Raw genomic sequence first — 14,444 nt, 5'->3', positions numbered from 1 at the left:
ATTAGTGTACCTGGACTTTCAATGTAGTGTACCTAGACTTTCAGACAGTCTTTGATAAAGTCCCACATAGGAGATTGGTGAGCAAAATTAGGGCACATGGTATTGAGGGCAAAATACTGAGTTGGATTGAAAATTGGCTGGCTGACAGGAAGCTAAGAGTAGTGATAAACGGGTCTCTTTTGGAATGGCAGGCAGTGACCAGTGGGGTACCACAAGGTTCGGTGCTGGGACCGCAGCTGTTTACAATATATATTAATGATATAGCTGAAGGCATTAAAAATAATATGAGCAAATTTGCTGATGACACAAAGCTGGGTGGCAGTATGAAATGTGAGGAGGATGTTTTGAGAATACAGGGTGACTTGGACAGGCTAGGTGAGTGGGCAGATGCATGGTAGATGCAGTTTCATGTGGATAAATGTGAGATTATCCACTTTGGTGGCAAGAACAGGAAGGCAGATTACTATCTAAATTGAGTCAAGTTAGGTACAGGGGAAGGATAGCAAAGATGATTCTCGATAGGAGCGAGAGAGACAGGTTAGTTGTCATGGGGGTCTTCGACTTTCCAAATATTGACTGGGAACACTATAGTTCGAGTACTATAGATGGGTCAGTTTTTGTCCAGAGTGTGCAGGAGGGCTTCCTGACACAGTATGTAGATGGCCAACAAGGGGCGAAGCCACATTAGATTTGATACTGGGTAATGAGCCCGGCCAGGTGTTAGATTTGGAAGTAGATGAGCACTTTGGTGATAGCGATCACAATTCTGTTATGTTTACTTTAGTGATGGAAAGGGATAGGTGTATCCCACTGGGCAAGAGTTATAGCTGGGGGAAAGGCAATTATGATGAGATTCGGCAAGATTTAGGGAGCATAGGGGAAGGAAACTGCAGGGGATGGGCACATTAGAAATGTGGAGCTTATTCAAGGAAAAGTTCCTGTGTGTCCTAGATAAATATGTACCTGTCAGGCAGGGAGGAAGCTGTAGAGTGCGGGAGCCATGGTTTATGAAGGAGGTGGAATCTCTGGTCAAGAGGAAGAAGGCTTATGTTAGGATGAGATGTGAAGGCTCAGTTAGGGCACTTGAGGGCTACGAGGTAGCCAGGAAAGACCTAAAGAGAGAGCTCAGAAGAGCCAGGAGGAGACATGAGACGTTGTTGGCGGATAGGATCAGGGTAAACCCTAAGGCTTTCTATAGGTATTTAAGGAATAAAAGAATGACGAAAGTAAGATTAGGCCCAATCAAGGATAGTAGTGGTAAGTTGTGTGTGGAGTTAGATGAGAATGGGGAAGCGCTAAATGAATATTTTTCAACAGTATTCACTCTAGAAAACGACAATGTTGTCGAGGAGAATGCTGAGATACAGGTTACTAGACTAGGTGGGATTGAGGTTCACACTGAAGAGGTATTAGAAATCCTTCAGAGGGTGAAGATAGATAAGTCCTCTGGGCCGCATGGGATTTATCCTTGGATCCTCTGGGAAACCAGGGAGGAGATTGTCGAGCCTTTGGCATTGATCTTTAACTCGTCATTGTCTACAGGAATAGTGCCAGATGACTGGAGGATAGCACATGTGGTTCCCCTGTTCAAGAAGGGGAGTAGAGACAACTCTGGTAATTATAGACCAGTGAGCCTTACCTCAGTTGTTGGTAAAGTGTTGGAAAAGGTTATAAGGGATAGGATTTATAATCATCTAGAAAAGAATAAATTGATTAGGGATAGTCAGCATGGTTTTGTGAAGGGAAGGTCGTGCCTCACAAACCTTATTGAGTTCTTTGAGAAGGTGACCAAACAGGTAGATGAGAGTAAACTGGTTGATGTGGTGTATATGGATTTCAGCAAGGCGTTTGATAAGGTTCTCCACAATAAGCTATTGTACAAAATGCAGAGGAATGGGATTGTGGGAGATATAGCAGTTTGGATCGGAAATTGGCTTGCTGAAAGAAGTCAGAGGGTGGTAGTTGATGGGAAATATTCATCCTGGAGACCAGTTACTAGTGGTGTACCGCAAGGGTCGGTGTTGGGTCCACTGCTGTTTGTCATTTTTATAAATGACCTGGATGAGGGCGTAGAAGGATGGGTTAGTAAATTTGCAGACGACACTAAGGTCGGTGGAGTTGTGGACAGTGACGAAGGATGCTGTAGGTTGCAGAGGGACATAGATAAGCTGCAGAGCTGGGCTGAGAGGTGGCAGATGGAGTTTAATGCAGACAAGTGTGAGGTGATGCACTTTGGTATGAGTAACTAGAAGGCAAAGTACAGGGCTAATGGTAAGATTCTTAGTAGCGTAGATGAGCAGAGAGATCTCAGTGTCCATGTACACAGATCCTTGAAAGTTGCCACCCAGGTTGACAGGGCTGTTAAGAAGGCATACAGTGTTTTAGCTTTTATTAATAGAGGGATCGAGTTCCGGAACCAAGAGGTTATGGTGAAGCTGTACAAAACTCTGGTGCGGCCGCACTTGGAGTATTATGTACAGTTCTGGTCACCGCATTATAAGAAGATGTGGAAGCTTTGGAAAGGGTGCAGAGGAGATTTACTAGGATGTTGCCTGGTATGGAGGGAAGGTCTTACGAGGAAAGGCTGAGGGACTTGAGGCTGTTTTCATTAGAGAGAAGAAGGTTGAGAGGTGACTTAATTGAAACATATAAAATAATCAGAGGGTTAGATAGGGTGGATAGGGAGAGCCTTTTTCCTAGGATGGTGACGGCGAGCACAAGGGGGCATAGCTTTAAATTGAGGGGTGAAAGATATAGGACAGATGTCAGAGGTAGTTTCTTTACTCAGAGAGTAGTAAGGGAATGGAATGCTTTGCCTGCAACGGTAGTAGATTTGCCAACTTTAGGTACATTTAAGTCGTCTTTGGATAAGCATATGGACGTACATGGAATAGTGTAGGTTAGATGGGCTTGAGATCGGTATGATGGGTCGGCACAACATCGAGGGCCAAAGGGCCTGTACTGTGCTGTAATGTTCTCCAAGTACAATGAGATCTAGGTGTTCTTGTATATCAGTCAATGAAGGCAAGCATGCAGGTACTGCAGGCAGTGAAGAAAGCTAATAGCATGCTGGCCTTCATAACAAAAGGAATTGAGTATAGGAGCAAAGAGGTCCTTCTGCAGCTGCACAGGGCCCTGGTGAGACTGCACCTGGAGTATTGTATGCAGTTTTGGTCTCCAAGTTTGAGGAAGAGCATTCTTGCTATTGAGGGAGTGCAGCGTAGGTTCACGAGGTCAATTCCTGGAATGGTGGGACTATCATATGTTGAAAGCTTGGAGCGACTGGGCTTGTATACACTTGAGTTTAGAAGGATGGGAGGGGATCTGATTGAGACGTATAAGATTATTAAGGGATTGGACACTCTGGAGGCAGGAAGCATGTTTCCGCTGATGGGTGAGTCTAGAACCAGAGGGCACAGTTTAAAAATAAGGGATAGGCCATTTAGAGCAGCGTTGAGGAAAAACCTCTTCACCCAGAGAGTGGTGGATATATGGAATGCTATGCCCCAGAAGGCAGTTGGAGGCCAAGTCTCTGGATACTTTCAAGAAAGAGATGGATAGAGCTCTTAAAGATAGTGGAATCAAGGGTTATGGGGATAAGGCAGGAACAGGATGCTGATTGTGGATGATCAGCCATGATAATAATGAATGGTGGTGCTGGCTCGAAAGGTCGAATGGCCTACTCCTGCATCTATTGTTTATTGTTTATTAGATTAGATTCCCTACAGTGTGGAGACAGGCCCTTCGGCCCAAAAAGTCCATACCACCCCTTGAAGCATCCCACCCAGATAGCTTCCTACTCTTTTTCAAAATAGTGTTACGATATCATTTACGTTCATCTGAGAGGATAAACCAAGCATAGTGTTTTATCTGAAAAATGGCACCTCTCTCAGTACTGCACTGGAATATCAACTTTGTTATTTGTACTGAAGTTTCAGAGTGATTTTTGAGTTCATCATATTCTGACTCCAGGTGGAGGCACTATGAATTTAGCCATAGATATTGGAGAACACCTGTCTACTCCAATAGGCAGTAGAGTAGGATGGTGGACAAAGAATGGCATGGAGAATATGATAATTCAGTTCTCCTCTATGACTCAGAAGTACAATCTGAACTGGCAGCTGCTTGAATTCGAGAGCATTTTAATGTAGGTATTTTAATTTTTTTCCTTTTCTTATTTTTGTCATTCATTTGTCTTTCTTCGTTTAATTATTCCAAACTTTGCAACCAAACCATTATCCCCATCATCAACTCTGTATCTAACTTTGACTCCAAATTTGACTGTAATTCCTTCTTCATTGCTCCTGTTTCTTTATTCATTCAAAACTATCATCAGTTAGAAAAGTCAACTCAGCTGTGCATGGACTTTAGGACCCTGGAACAACCTAGCAATGATGTTAGAGATAGTAGGAACTGCAGATGCTGGAGAATCTGAGACACCAAGGCGTAGAGCTGGATGAGCACAGCAGGCCAAGCAGCATCAGCAGAGGAGGAAGGCTGACGTTTCGGGCCTAGACCCTTCTTTAGAAACCCTTCTGAAGAAGGGTCTAGGCTCGAAACGTCTGCCTTCCTGCTCTTCTGATGCTGCTTGGTCTGCTGTGTTCATCCAACTCTACACCTTGTTATCTCTAGCAATTATGTTACTGAGTTACTCCTCACAGCAGTGCAGCAAAGTTTAAGACAAAAAAAATGTATGCTGGAGAAACATGTAGAGTGGACTGACTCCTATTAAGTGGTATTTGTTCCTGAAATAGTCATTTAATAATGTGTGACAATTCACAGGGATAGTGCGCTAGAAATCAAATCTGCCATTCCTGGAGTTATCACAAAAGTTAAAGATTTTACAAAGTACACAAAATTCTCCAATTTACTTGGCTTTCAGACCCACATTGAAAGAAAGCATGGACTGAGTTCTTACACTGAACAACAATCACTACTTATTACAAGTAAATAAGTTCTAGCTACAGTCAAAGCCATTAGCTATTGACACATAATGTTCCTAAGTAAAATCCTAATCCACTTTTGAAGAGAATCGTACACAACAGTTCAGAACAGAAATAGAGGGTGATTTAAAAATATGTTTTTCAAATTTTCTGCTTCTTCTAATTGTAATGCTTTCCATAAGTTGTTAAAAATGTAGTGTAAGTGCCCATTTTCTTTTGAAACAATAAAAACGCATGCCTAATCTGAAATACATCTATTTAGGTTAGTTAAACAGTCTAAGCTGAAGTTATTTATGCAATTTTTTTTATCCCATCTCGTTAATGCAGCCACAGACATTACAGTGGGCGCTGCAGAGGACCTTACAATACTTTGGGCAACAAGTGGACAGGTAAGTGTCAGTATTGAAGAATGTTCTTTACAAGTAGGTTTTGTAACAATGCTATATAGTATACTTGCAGTACACCGTCCTCAATGAATGTTTATAATTTATATTAAAAATATTTTCTGGGCACATGCTAACTTAATTTAGATATATTGCAGTTGAACGTTCCAATATTAATTGTTTGCCTTTGTTGTGTTGCTTTCCATGGAACTAACTCAAAAACTCAAATATCTTCCAAATAATTTGCCTGCTTTTCAAAATATGACAGAATTCACTGTGCTGTGTACATACTAATACTGCTATTTAACAAAAACACAATTTATTAGAAGTTGTAGAAGACTTCTGTATTAGAATTAATTTCATCTAAGTTGATTGAATATAGCATTTTGGATTGAATTTTGACTGTATTTTTCACTGAATGGTGGTATCCTCCAGCTGGATGAATTGGACATTGCCAGCTCTCAGTCTCCTTTCCCATGCAAGCCGAAACTGTTCCTCTGAAAGTGGAAAATTTTGCTTTTATGATGATTCCCAGCCTGAGACAGGCATAAACAAGTAAATCTCATTCCATTAACAGTAATTCGATAGAAGTATAGGAGAAGGGGCTTAGGGATTTATATTGAAATGATGTGCTTTGCATTTATCTCATCAACTTAGACACAGAAAAAGATTGGTAAAATTTACAGAAATTGCTAATTGTTGGCCATGTGACTCAATTTACTGTATCTTATTTTCCCCTGCTACTTCTCCAGTACTTCCCAACATCACAGCATGTGACTCTATTTTATCAAAATAAGAGTCTGGTGGATGCTAGAAATTGGAAATAAAACAGAGAATGCTAGAGAAAATCATCATGTTCGTCAGCACCTGTAGGGAAAGAGGCAGAGCTAACATTTCAAATTTGATATGACTCTTCTTTAGCACTACCGAGTTTCTTCAGCAATTGCTGTTCCTAAAACCAAAACAGAAATTGCTGGTGAAACTCAACAGGTTTGGCAATGTTGTCAGAAGAGACACCAGACTCAAAACATTAACTTTTGTGAGGGTCCCCACTATTAAAAGTTACAGCTTACAGCAACTGGAAGGGATAAAAATAACTAGCTTTCTTCAGGTTTGAGATGCTTTTTACTTCAGGGTAAAAACAGTTCATCCTTCTTCCAGTGGTTTCTGTGAAGCTGTATAGGTACCTTGAAGCCAATCACATTGTTGCTGGCAGTCAGACAACCTTTGATCTGAGGATGAAGTGACCAAAGCTCCATCCGTACACACTCCTTAGCTCCAGGCTGTCTGAAAATTAGGCGGCCATTTCTGCTTGAACAAGCAATTCTGTAAACAGAAATTACATTGATTGGCAGATTACTTGTTTTCAAAAAGTGAAGTAAAAACTCATTTTAGTTCGCAATCAAAAGTAAAGCAAGATTATAAAAAGAACCACAAAAATACATAACACAATCCTTGCATGTTGATCACTGCAAGTAACATTCAATAAATATGGTTCAGTCATCTTGCAACCAGAGGTTTAGATTTGAGATCCGCAGGTCAGCCACATCCCATGGTAAATACTGGTGATAAACAATTAAACAACTCACTGAAGGAGGAGGCCAGCATATCAGTGAACTTGTAGCTATGTTCAGGCAGACGAGTCAATGGTTAATTTATCTTGGCCTCCTTCTGAGATCTGTAGCTTCAAAGACGCTAGCCTTCAGCCAATTTGATTCATTCCATGTGGTTTCATGAATGGCTTAAGGCACTGGATACTGCAAAGTGAGCGTTGATAACATTCACATAACACGAAAAGTGAGCATTTGTGCTTCCAAACTTGCTGCACCACAATACTGGCATTTATCTGTCAAAGATTTGCCCCGCTATATCCTGTCCATAAAAAGCAGGACAAATTCAATCCAAACAGTCAACACCCTTTCAGCATTCTCTCAGTCATGAGTAAAAGGGTGGAAGGAGTCATCAACAATGCTATTAAATGGCAATAAGTCAAATGTAATCTGCACGCCAATGTTCAGTTTGCATTCCACCAGGGCTGTCAGTCATTACAGCCTTGATTCAACCATAGGCCAGCTACAGAGGTGAGTAGAGTATGATTATGTGTGACATCAACTCAGCATTTGACTGAGAGTTGCACCAAGAAGCCCTTGAAAAGCTTTTGTCAATGTGAACTAAGGTAGCATTCTGTACTGGCATGAGTCAGGAAAATGGAAAAGGAAAATGGTTGTAGTTGTTAGAGGTCAGTCATCTCAGTACAGGGTCATAATTGCAGGTAAACCTCGAGGATCTAGGCCTAATTCTCTTCAGCTGTTCCTCAATGGCCTTTTCTTCGACATAAGGTCAGAAGTAGGGATGTTCACTGATAATTGCACAATGTTTAGTATCACTCATGACTCCTCAGATACAGAGGCATTCCGTGTCCATGTGCAGCAAAACATGGATATGAATCCAACTTGGGCTGATAACCGATGGTTTATGCCACATAAGTGCCAAGCAATGCTTAGCTCCAGCAAAAGCCAATCTACCCATTGCACACCTTGATGTTCAATAGCATTAGTATTGCTGAATCTTCCATTATCAACATCTTGGGGGTTGCTGTTGACCAGAACATGAACTGGATCAGTCATATAAATACCGTGGCTTCAAATTCAGGTCAGACACTAGGAACTCTTCAGTGACTAACTCATCTCTTACTCCACTATTCTTCCTTAACTACTAGGCTCAAGTCAGGAGTGTAATCGAAAAGTCTTCACTTACCTAGCTGGGTGCAGCTCCAGAAGTTAAGGCAATAAGATCTAGGAGCAGGAGAAGGCAATTCAGCCCCTTGAGCCCGCTCTGCCATTAAATAAGATCATGGCTGATCTCATCTTGTCCTCAATTCCACTTTCCTGCCCACTCCCCAAAAGCCTTTTAACCCATCATTAAAACTTGTTTATCTTCTCCTTAAATTTATTCAATCCCAACAGCCACCACACTCTGGTGTAGTGAATTTCACAGATTCATCCTTTTGAGATAAAATTTCTCCTCATCTCTGTTTTAAATCTGCCACCTATTAGCCTAAAAACATGATCTCTTTCTCGAGATTGGCCCAGCAGCGGAAATATCTTCTTTTTGTCCACTTTGTCAATTCCTTTTTGAATCTTATATTCCTCATTTAAATCTCCTCTCATTCTTCTAAACTCTGCTCAATGGATATCTACCAACCAACATTCCTGGTTGTCCAAACTGTATTTAAAAGGCTATTATGTACATGGGTGAGCCCTGATATTCTAAAGCTGCCTGCTCAGTGATGGACGTTGAATCAGAAAATACCGGAGAAGGAGAGGGTGGAGCTGTGATTCTCCCAACAGGGACCAAGGAGGCACCAAGTGAGGGATTGCTAGGAGAGATGTTGAGCTGCTATGAGTTCCAGCCTAGTCTAATATATGAGCTGGGTGCACCTCTGTGTGCACAATGTGTCCTTACAATAGCCTTCCAATGCTAATTGCTGGTGCCCCTCCAACGCAGGCATTGCTTTCTAAGCATTGTGCAAGTGGGTTGGATGGAGGCCAAGTCAGGGATGGTGGGAAGAATGAATGGTAGGTGTCGGTGGATCAATGTCTAATGCCAATAAATGGTGTTCATGGATCATGCCCTGAAATGCTTCTTCGTGCTGAGCGACATGGAAGATGTTTGTGGTCAGCTCTGACTTCCATGTTGAATTCGCAATGTCCTTTCTGTTCAGCACATTTGGTAAGTTAGGAATCTGCATGCCAATAAGATGCGGTATGTAGTTAATAAAGTAGTTTTACACACAGTAGTTTCTCTTAATAGGAAACTCGACTTAATAGGCTGCCGAGTAAGAAACTTGCCTTCATAGCAGGGAGTTGCATAAGAGGTGCGGCGAGTTGCTGCTGATGTCGAGAGAAGCCTTTCTGGAAGTCTCGAGTGATTTTGCAGCAAACCTCAGCATAACTCACGTCATTCAGACCTGTGTAAGATTATACCCAGCGGCAGAGGATGTGACATCATCTGTGGTTGCTCCAACAGTGGCCACATGGCCAATGGCGGCGGGCATATTGTGGGGAAGGTCCTGGGTAGCGTTGGGGTTGTGGGAGGTGGAGGAAACCCATTTTGGGTGTTAGGCACCAGTAAGTTTACTGTACTTATGGTTTTTTGTGCCCACTAAAGCTGATTTGAATTGTGAGTTCAGGTTGTGGATCCTATGAAGAATAAAAAACAGGAGAAGTCCTTTGCAGGTCTGGGAGTGGGAGGTTCTGAGCTGGGGTAGGCTGGATTGTAGTGCATGGAGATGCCGGCGCATTGTAGCAAGTGTGTGTTTCAGGAGTCGCAGGGAGAAATGCTTCTGAAGGTTCTCAATGTTCTGAATGTAGATATTGTCATGGTTGGGGACAAATTGGGAAGGCTTGAATGTGGACTGTAGTCCATTGGGGATAATCTGGTCCTGCAGGCATGTACTGAGAAAGGTGATGTGGCTGTAGTACCTGGTTTACTTCAGGACATGGTCAAGCAGTTTCAAGGCCTAAAGCCTGTAGGGAACTAACTAATGAAGTCAGTGTGACTAAAGGGAAGAGTAGGCAGGGAGCAGATGATGAACACAAAGGGACAGGTGGTCTGAGGTGCATTTGTTTTAACGCGAGAAGTGTAGTAGATAAGGCAGATGAACTTAGGGCTTGGATCGGTACCTGGGAGTATGATGTTATTGCTATTACTGAGACTTGGTTGAGGGAAGGGCATGATTGGCAACTAGATGTCTCAGGATATCAATGCTTCAGGTGGGATAGAGAGGGAGTTAAAAGGGGTGGAGGAGTGGCATTATTGGTCAAAGACAATATCACTGAAGGAGGGCACTATGGAGGACCCGAGCAGTGAGGCAATATGGGCAGAACTCAGAAATAGAAAGGATGCAGTAACAATGTTGGGGCCTCCCAACAGTCAGTGTGAGTTAGAGGTATACATATGTAAACGGATTATGGAAAGGTGTAGAAGCAACAGGGTGGTGGTGATGGGAGATTTTAACTTTCTGAACATTGACCGGGATTCACTAAGTGTTAGGTGTCAAGATGGAGCAGAATTCGTAAGGAGCATTCAGGAGGGTTTTCTAGAGCAGTATGTATGTAGTCCAACTCGGGAAGGGGCCATACTGGACCTGGTGTTGGGGAATGAGCCTGGCCAGGTGGTTGAAATTACACTAGGGGACTACTTTGGAAATAGTGACCACAATTCCGTAAGTTTTACAGTACTCATGGACAAAGATGAGAGTGGTCCTGAAGGAAGAGTTCTAAACTGGGGGAAGGCCAACAATACCAAAATTCGGCAGGATCTGGGGAATGTAGATTGGGAGAAACTGTTTGAAAGTAAATCCACATTTAATATGTGGGAGGCTTTTAAAGAGAGGTTGATTAGTGTGCAGGAGAGACATGTTCCTGTGAAAATGAGGGACAGAAATGGCAAGATTAGGGAACCATGGATGACAGGTGAAATTGTGAGACTAGCTCAGAGGAAAAAGGAAACATTCATAAGGTTTAGGCGACTGAAGACAAACGAAGCTTTAGAAGAATATCAGGAATGTAGGTTGAATCTGAAACGAAAAATTAAGAGGGCTAAAAGGGCACATGAGATATCTTTAGCAAACATGGTTAAGGAAAATCCCAAAGCCTTTTATTCATGTATAAAGAGCAAGAGGATAACTAGAAAAAGGATTGGCCCACTTAAGGACAAAGAAGGAAAGTTATGCGTCAAGTCAGAGAAAATGGGTGACATTTTTAACAAGTACTTTGTATCGGTATTCACCAAGGAGAGGGACATGACAGATGTTGAGGTTAGGGATAAATATTTGATTACTCTGGGTCAGGTTGGCACAAGGAGGGAGGAAGTGTTGGGTATCCTAAAAGGCATTAACGTGGACAAGTTCCCAGGTCCGGATGGGATCTATCCCAGGTTATTGAGGGAAACGAGAGAGGAAACAGCCAGGGCCTTAACAGATATCATTGCAGCATCCTTAAACACAGGTGAGGTCCTGGAGGACTGGAGGATTGCTAATGTTGTGCCCTGGTTTAAGAAAGGTTGCAGCGATAATCCAGGTAATTATTGACCGGTGAGCCTGGTGTCAGTGGTAGGGAAAGTACTGGAGAAGATACTGAGGGATAGGATCTATTTCCATTTGGAAGAAAATGGGCTTATCGGTGATAGGCAACATGGTTTTGTGCAGGGAAGGTCATGTCTTACCAACTTAATAAAATTCTTTGAGGTCATGACAAAGTTGATTGATGAGGGAAAGGCTGTGGACGTCGTATAAATGGACTTCAGTAAGGCTTTTGATAAGGTTCCCCATGGCAGGCTGATGAAGAAAGTGAAGTCGCATTGGGCCCAGGGTGTGGTAGCTAGACGGATAAAAAACTGGCTAGGCAACAGGGGGCAGAGAGAAGTAGTGGAAGGGGATTTCTCAAATTGGAGACCTGTGACCAGTGGTGTTTCACAGGGATCTGTGCTGGGACCACTGTTGTTTGTGATATATGTAGATGATCTGGAGGAAGGTATGGATGGTCTGATTAGCAAGTTTGCAGATGACACTAAGATTGGTGGAGTAGCAGATGGTGAAGGGGACTGTCAGAAATTACAGCTGAATATAGATAGACTGGAGAGTTGGGCAGATAAATGGCAGATGGAGTTCAATCCGGGCAAATGTGAGGTGATGCATTTTGGAAGATCTAATTCAAGAGCGAACTATACAGTAAATGGAAAAGTCCTGGGGAAAATTGATGAACAGAGAGATCTGGGTGTTCAGGTCCATTGTTCCCTGAAGGTGGCATCGCAGGACAATAGAGTGGTCAAGAAGGCATATGGCATGCTTTCCTTCATTGGACGGGGTATTGAGTACAAGAGTTGGCAGGTCATGTTGCGGTTGTATAAGACTTTGGTTTGGCCACATTTAGAGTACTGTGTACAGTTCTAGTCGCCACATTTCAAAAAAGATGTGGATGCTTTGGAGAGGGTGCAGAGGAGGTTCACCAGGATGTTGCCTGATATGGAGGGCACTAGCATGATAAAAGGTTGAGTAGATTAGGATTATTTTCATTAGAAAGGCGGAGATTGAGGGGGGACCTGATTGAGGTCGACAAAATCATGAGGGGTATAGACAAGATGGTTGGCAAGAAGCTTTTTCCCAGAGTGGGGGACTCAATTACTAGGGGTCATGAGTTCAAAGTGAGAGGAGGAAAGTTTAAGAGAGAGTGAGTATGGAAAGTTCTTTACGCAGAGTGTGGTGTGTGCCTGGAACTCGTTGCCAGCGGAGGTGGTAGACACAGACATGATGGTATCTTTTAAGATGTATCTGGACAGGTACATGGATGGGCAGGGAACAAAGGGATGCAGACCCTTAGAAAATAGATGACAGGTATAGACAGAGCATCTCGATCTGCGCAGGCTTGGAGGGCTGAAGGGCCTGTTCCTGTGCTGTAATTTTCTTTGTTCTTTTCTTTGTTCTTTGAGATTACGAGAGGGTTGCAGTGGGAGAGAGATCCACTGAGGTTTTTCCGGAGGGAGGAGGGTAACTTCTTCAGGGTAGGCATTCTTAGAGGAGGCTTCGCAGTGGTGTTAAAATTGTTTCAGAGGTAGTAGGAACTGCAGGTGCTGGAGAATCTGAGATAACAAGGTGTAGAGCTGGATGAACACAGCAGGTCAAGAAGCATCATAGGAGCAGGAAAGCTGGTGTTTTGGGGTCTAGGCCCGAAACATCAGCTCTCCTGCTCCTATGATGCTGCTTGGCCTGCTGTGTTCATCCAGCTCTACACCTTGTTATCTCAGATTTTCCAGCACCTGTAGTTCCTACGATCTAAGATTATGCTCAATCTGTTTGTATATAAATTTTTTTTGTTTCAAGACATGTCACACTTTAAAATCTGAGAGCCAATTTATATTTGTGTCACATAATAGGTTGCGTGGAGTTAACCATTCTGTTAGGTAAAGTCTAGAGCAAAATAATGGCCTGGATTTTTCAATGGCACATACTCATTCTGGAAGCACAGCTGTGTGAGGACCCAGTAGAATCCTATCTGTAGCAGACTCTGAAAAAAATCACCTGGAAGATTGAAGCTACCCCTTTACAAGTCCTCAACACATTGAAAACTTCAAAAGTATCTATTTGAATGAGAGACTTGGAAGGTTCCACTGAAGTTGAGCAATTCATTAGTTGGGAAAAGTTAGCTTTTTATATACTTGTCATAACTCCTGTGTAACGAGTATACTGACCTACCCCAAAATGTACCTTACATACGCACAGCTTAATCTCCCTTCAGATCCCCAAGTCCCTCCTGATCCTGACCTAACACTTGATTCTTCTCACTGGGGCTAACTCTCAGCCCCCTACCACTGGACTTGGCCTCCATCCCAGAGCCTGCCACTAGACCAGACACTACACCCACTTTTGGACATGCCCCAGTTACCCAAAACCAGACCTAATTTCCCCACCCCCATTTCTCTCAAGCCTGCTTCACCGTACAGCATAATTGTGTTGATCCACATTCTAAACTCCATTTTCCCATTTGCCCACTTTATCCTTTTATTCTCGGAGAATGTGAACGCACAAACCCAGAGAATCTGTATTCCTATGTATTAGATCATTCCCATTCTCATAGCTCTTACTCAAGAAATATTTCCTCATCTATGTTCTAAATTATTAGCCAATTATCCTGAGAATGTACACTATCATGTAGATTCCTCCACCAGGTAAGACATCCCCTTTCATCTATGTCAGAGTGCATAATTCTAATTTACCCAGCCTTGCATCATATGATAACCCTGTAATCACATGAAACAGTCTAAAGAACCTTCACTGTGCCATGTCTGAGGCAAATATATACTTTCTTTGATATGAACACTCAAACTGAACAGTATGCCAGGTATGATCTTATGAAGTTTCTATACAACTATAGTTCTTCATTCTCCCATTCCAATCACCTTACATTAATGGCGATCATACCAGATGTCATCCTTATTGTTTGCTTTCATAAAGCTATGGTGACCTTGTCTAATCATACAATTTTACATTCCAAAATACGGCATGCTGCTTGGATGAATATTTTTGAAGTGATGGTGTCAGGTAGGCAGGTCTCCAAGA

At 42.6% G+C, this 14,444-nt stretch overlaps 1 protein-coding gene across 3 annotated transcripts in view; it reads left to right on the top strand.

Annotated features, from left to right (window-relative positions):
* The window catches only part of gucy1a2 (guanylate cyclase 1, soluble, alpha 2), a 216,851-nt gene that overhangs the window by 56,310 nt on the left and 146,097 nt on the right, over positions 1-14,444 (top strand). For all 3 annotated transcript variants that reach the window (XR_007247831.1, XM_048533630.1, XM_048533629.2), the window contains exon 2: positions 5,271-5,332. Coding sequence is in view for 2 of the 3 variants with exons in the window: in XM_048533630.1 (XP_048389587.1) it covers positions 5,271-5,332 (62 nt within the window). In the remaining variant the exon portion in view is untranslated. The remainder of the gene's footprint in view (positions 1-5,270; positions 5,333-14,444) is intronic.

The sequence above is a fragment of the Stegostoma tigrinum genome, chromosome 6, assembly GCF_030684315.1.
Source record: "Stegostoma tigrinum isolate sSteTig4 chromosome 6, sSteTig4.hap1, whole genome shotgun sequence".
NCBI classification, from domain to species: Eukaryota; Metazoa; Chordata; class Chondrichthyes; order Orectolobiformes; family Stegostomatidae; genus Stegostoma; species Stegostoma tigrinum.
The sequence above is the reverse complement of the archived record's forward strand: the minus strand, read 5'-3'. Positions and strand labels throughout refer to the sequence as shown.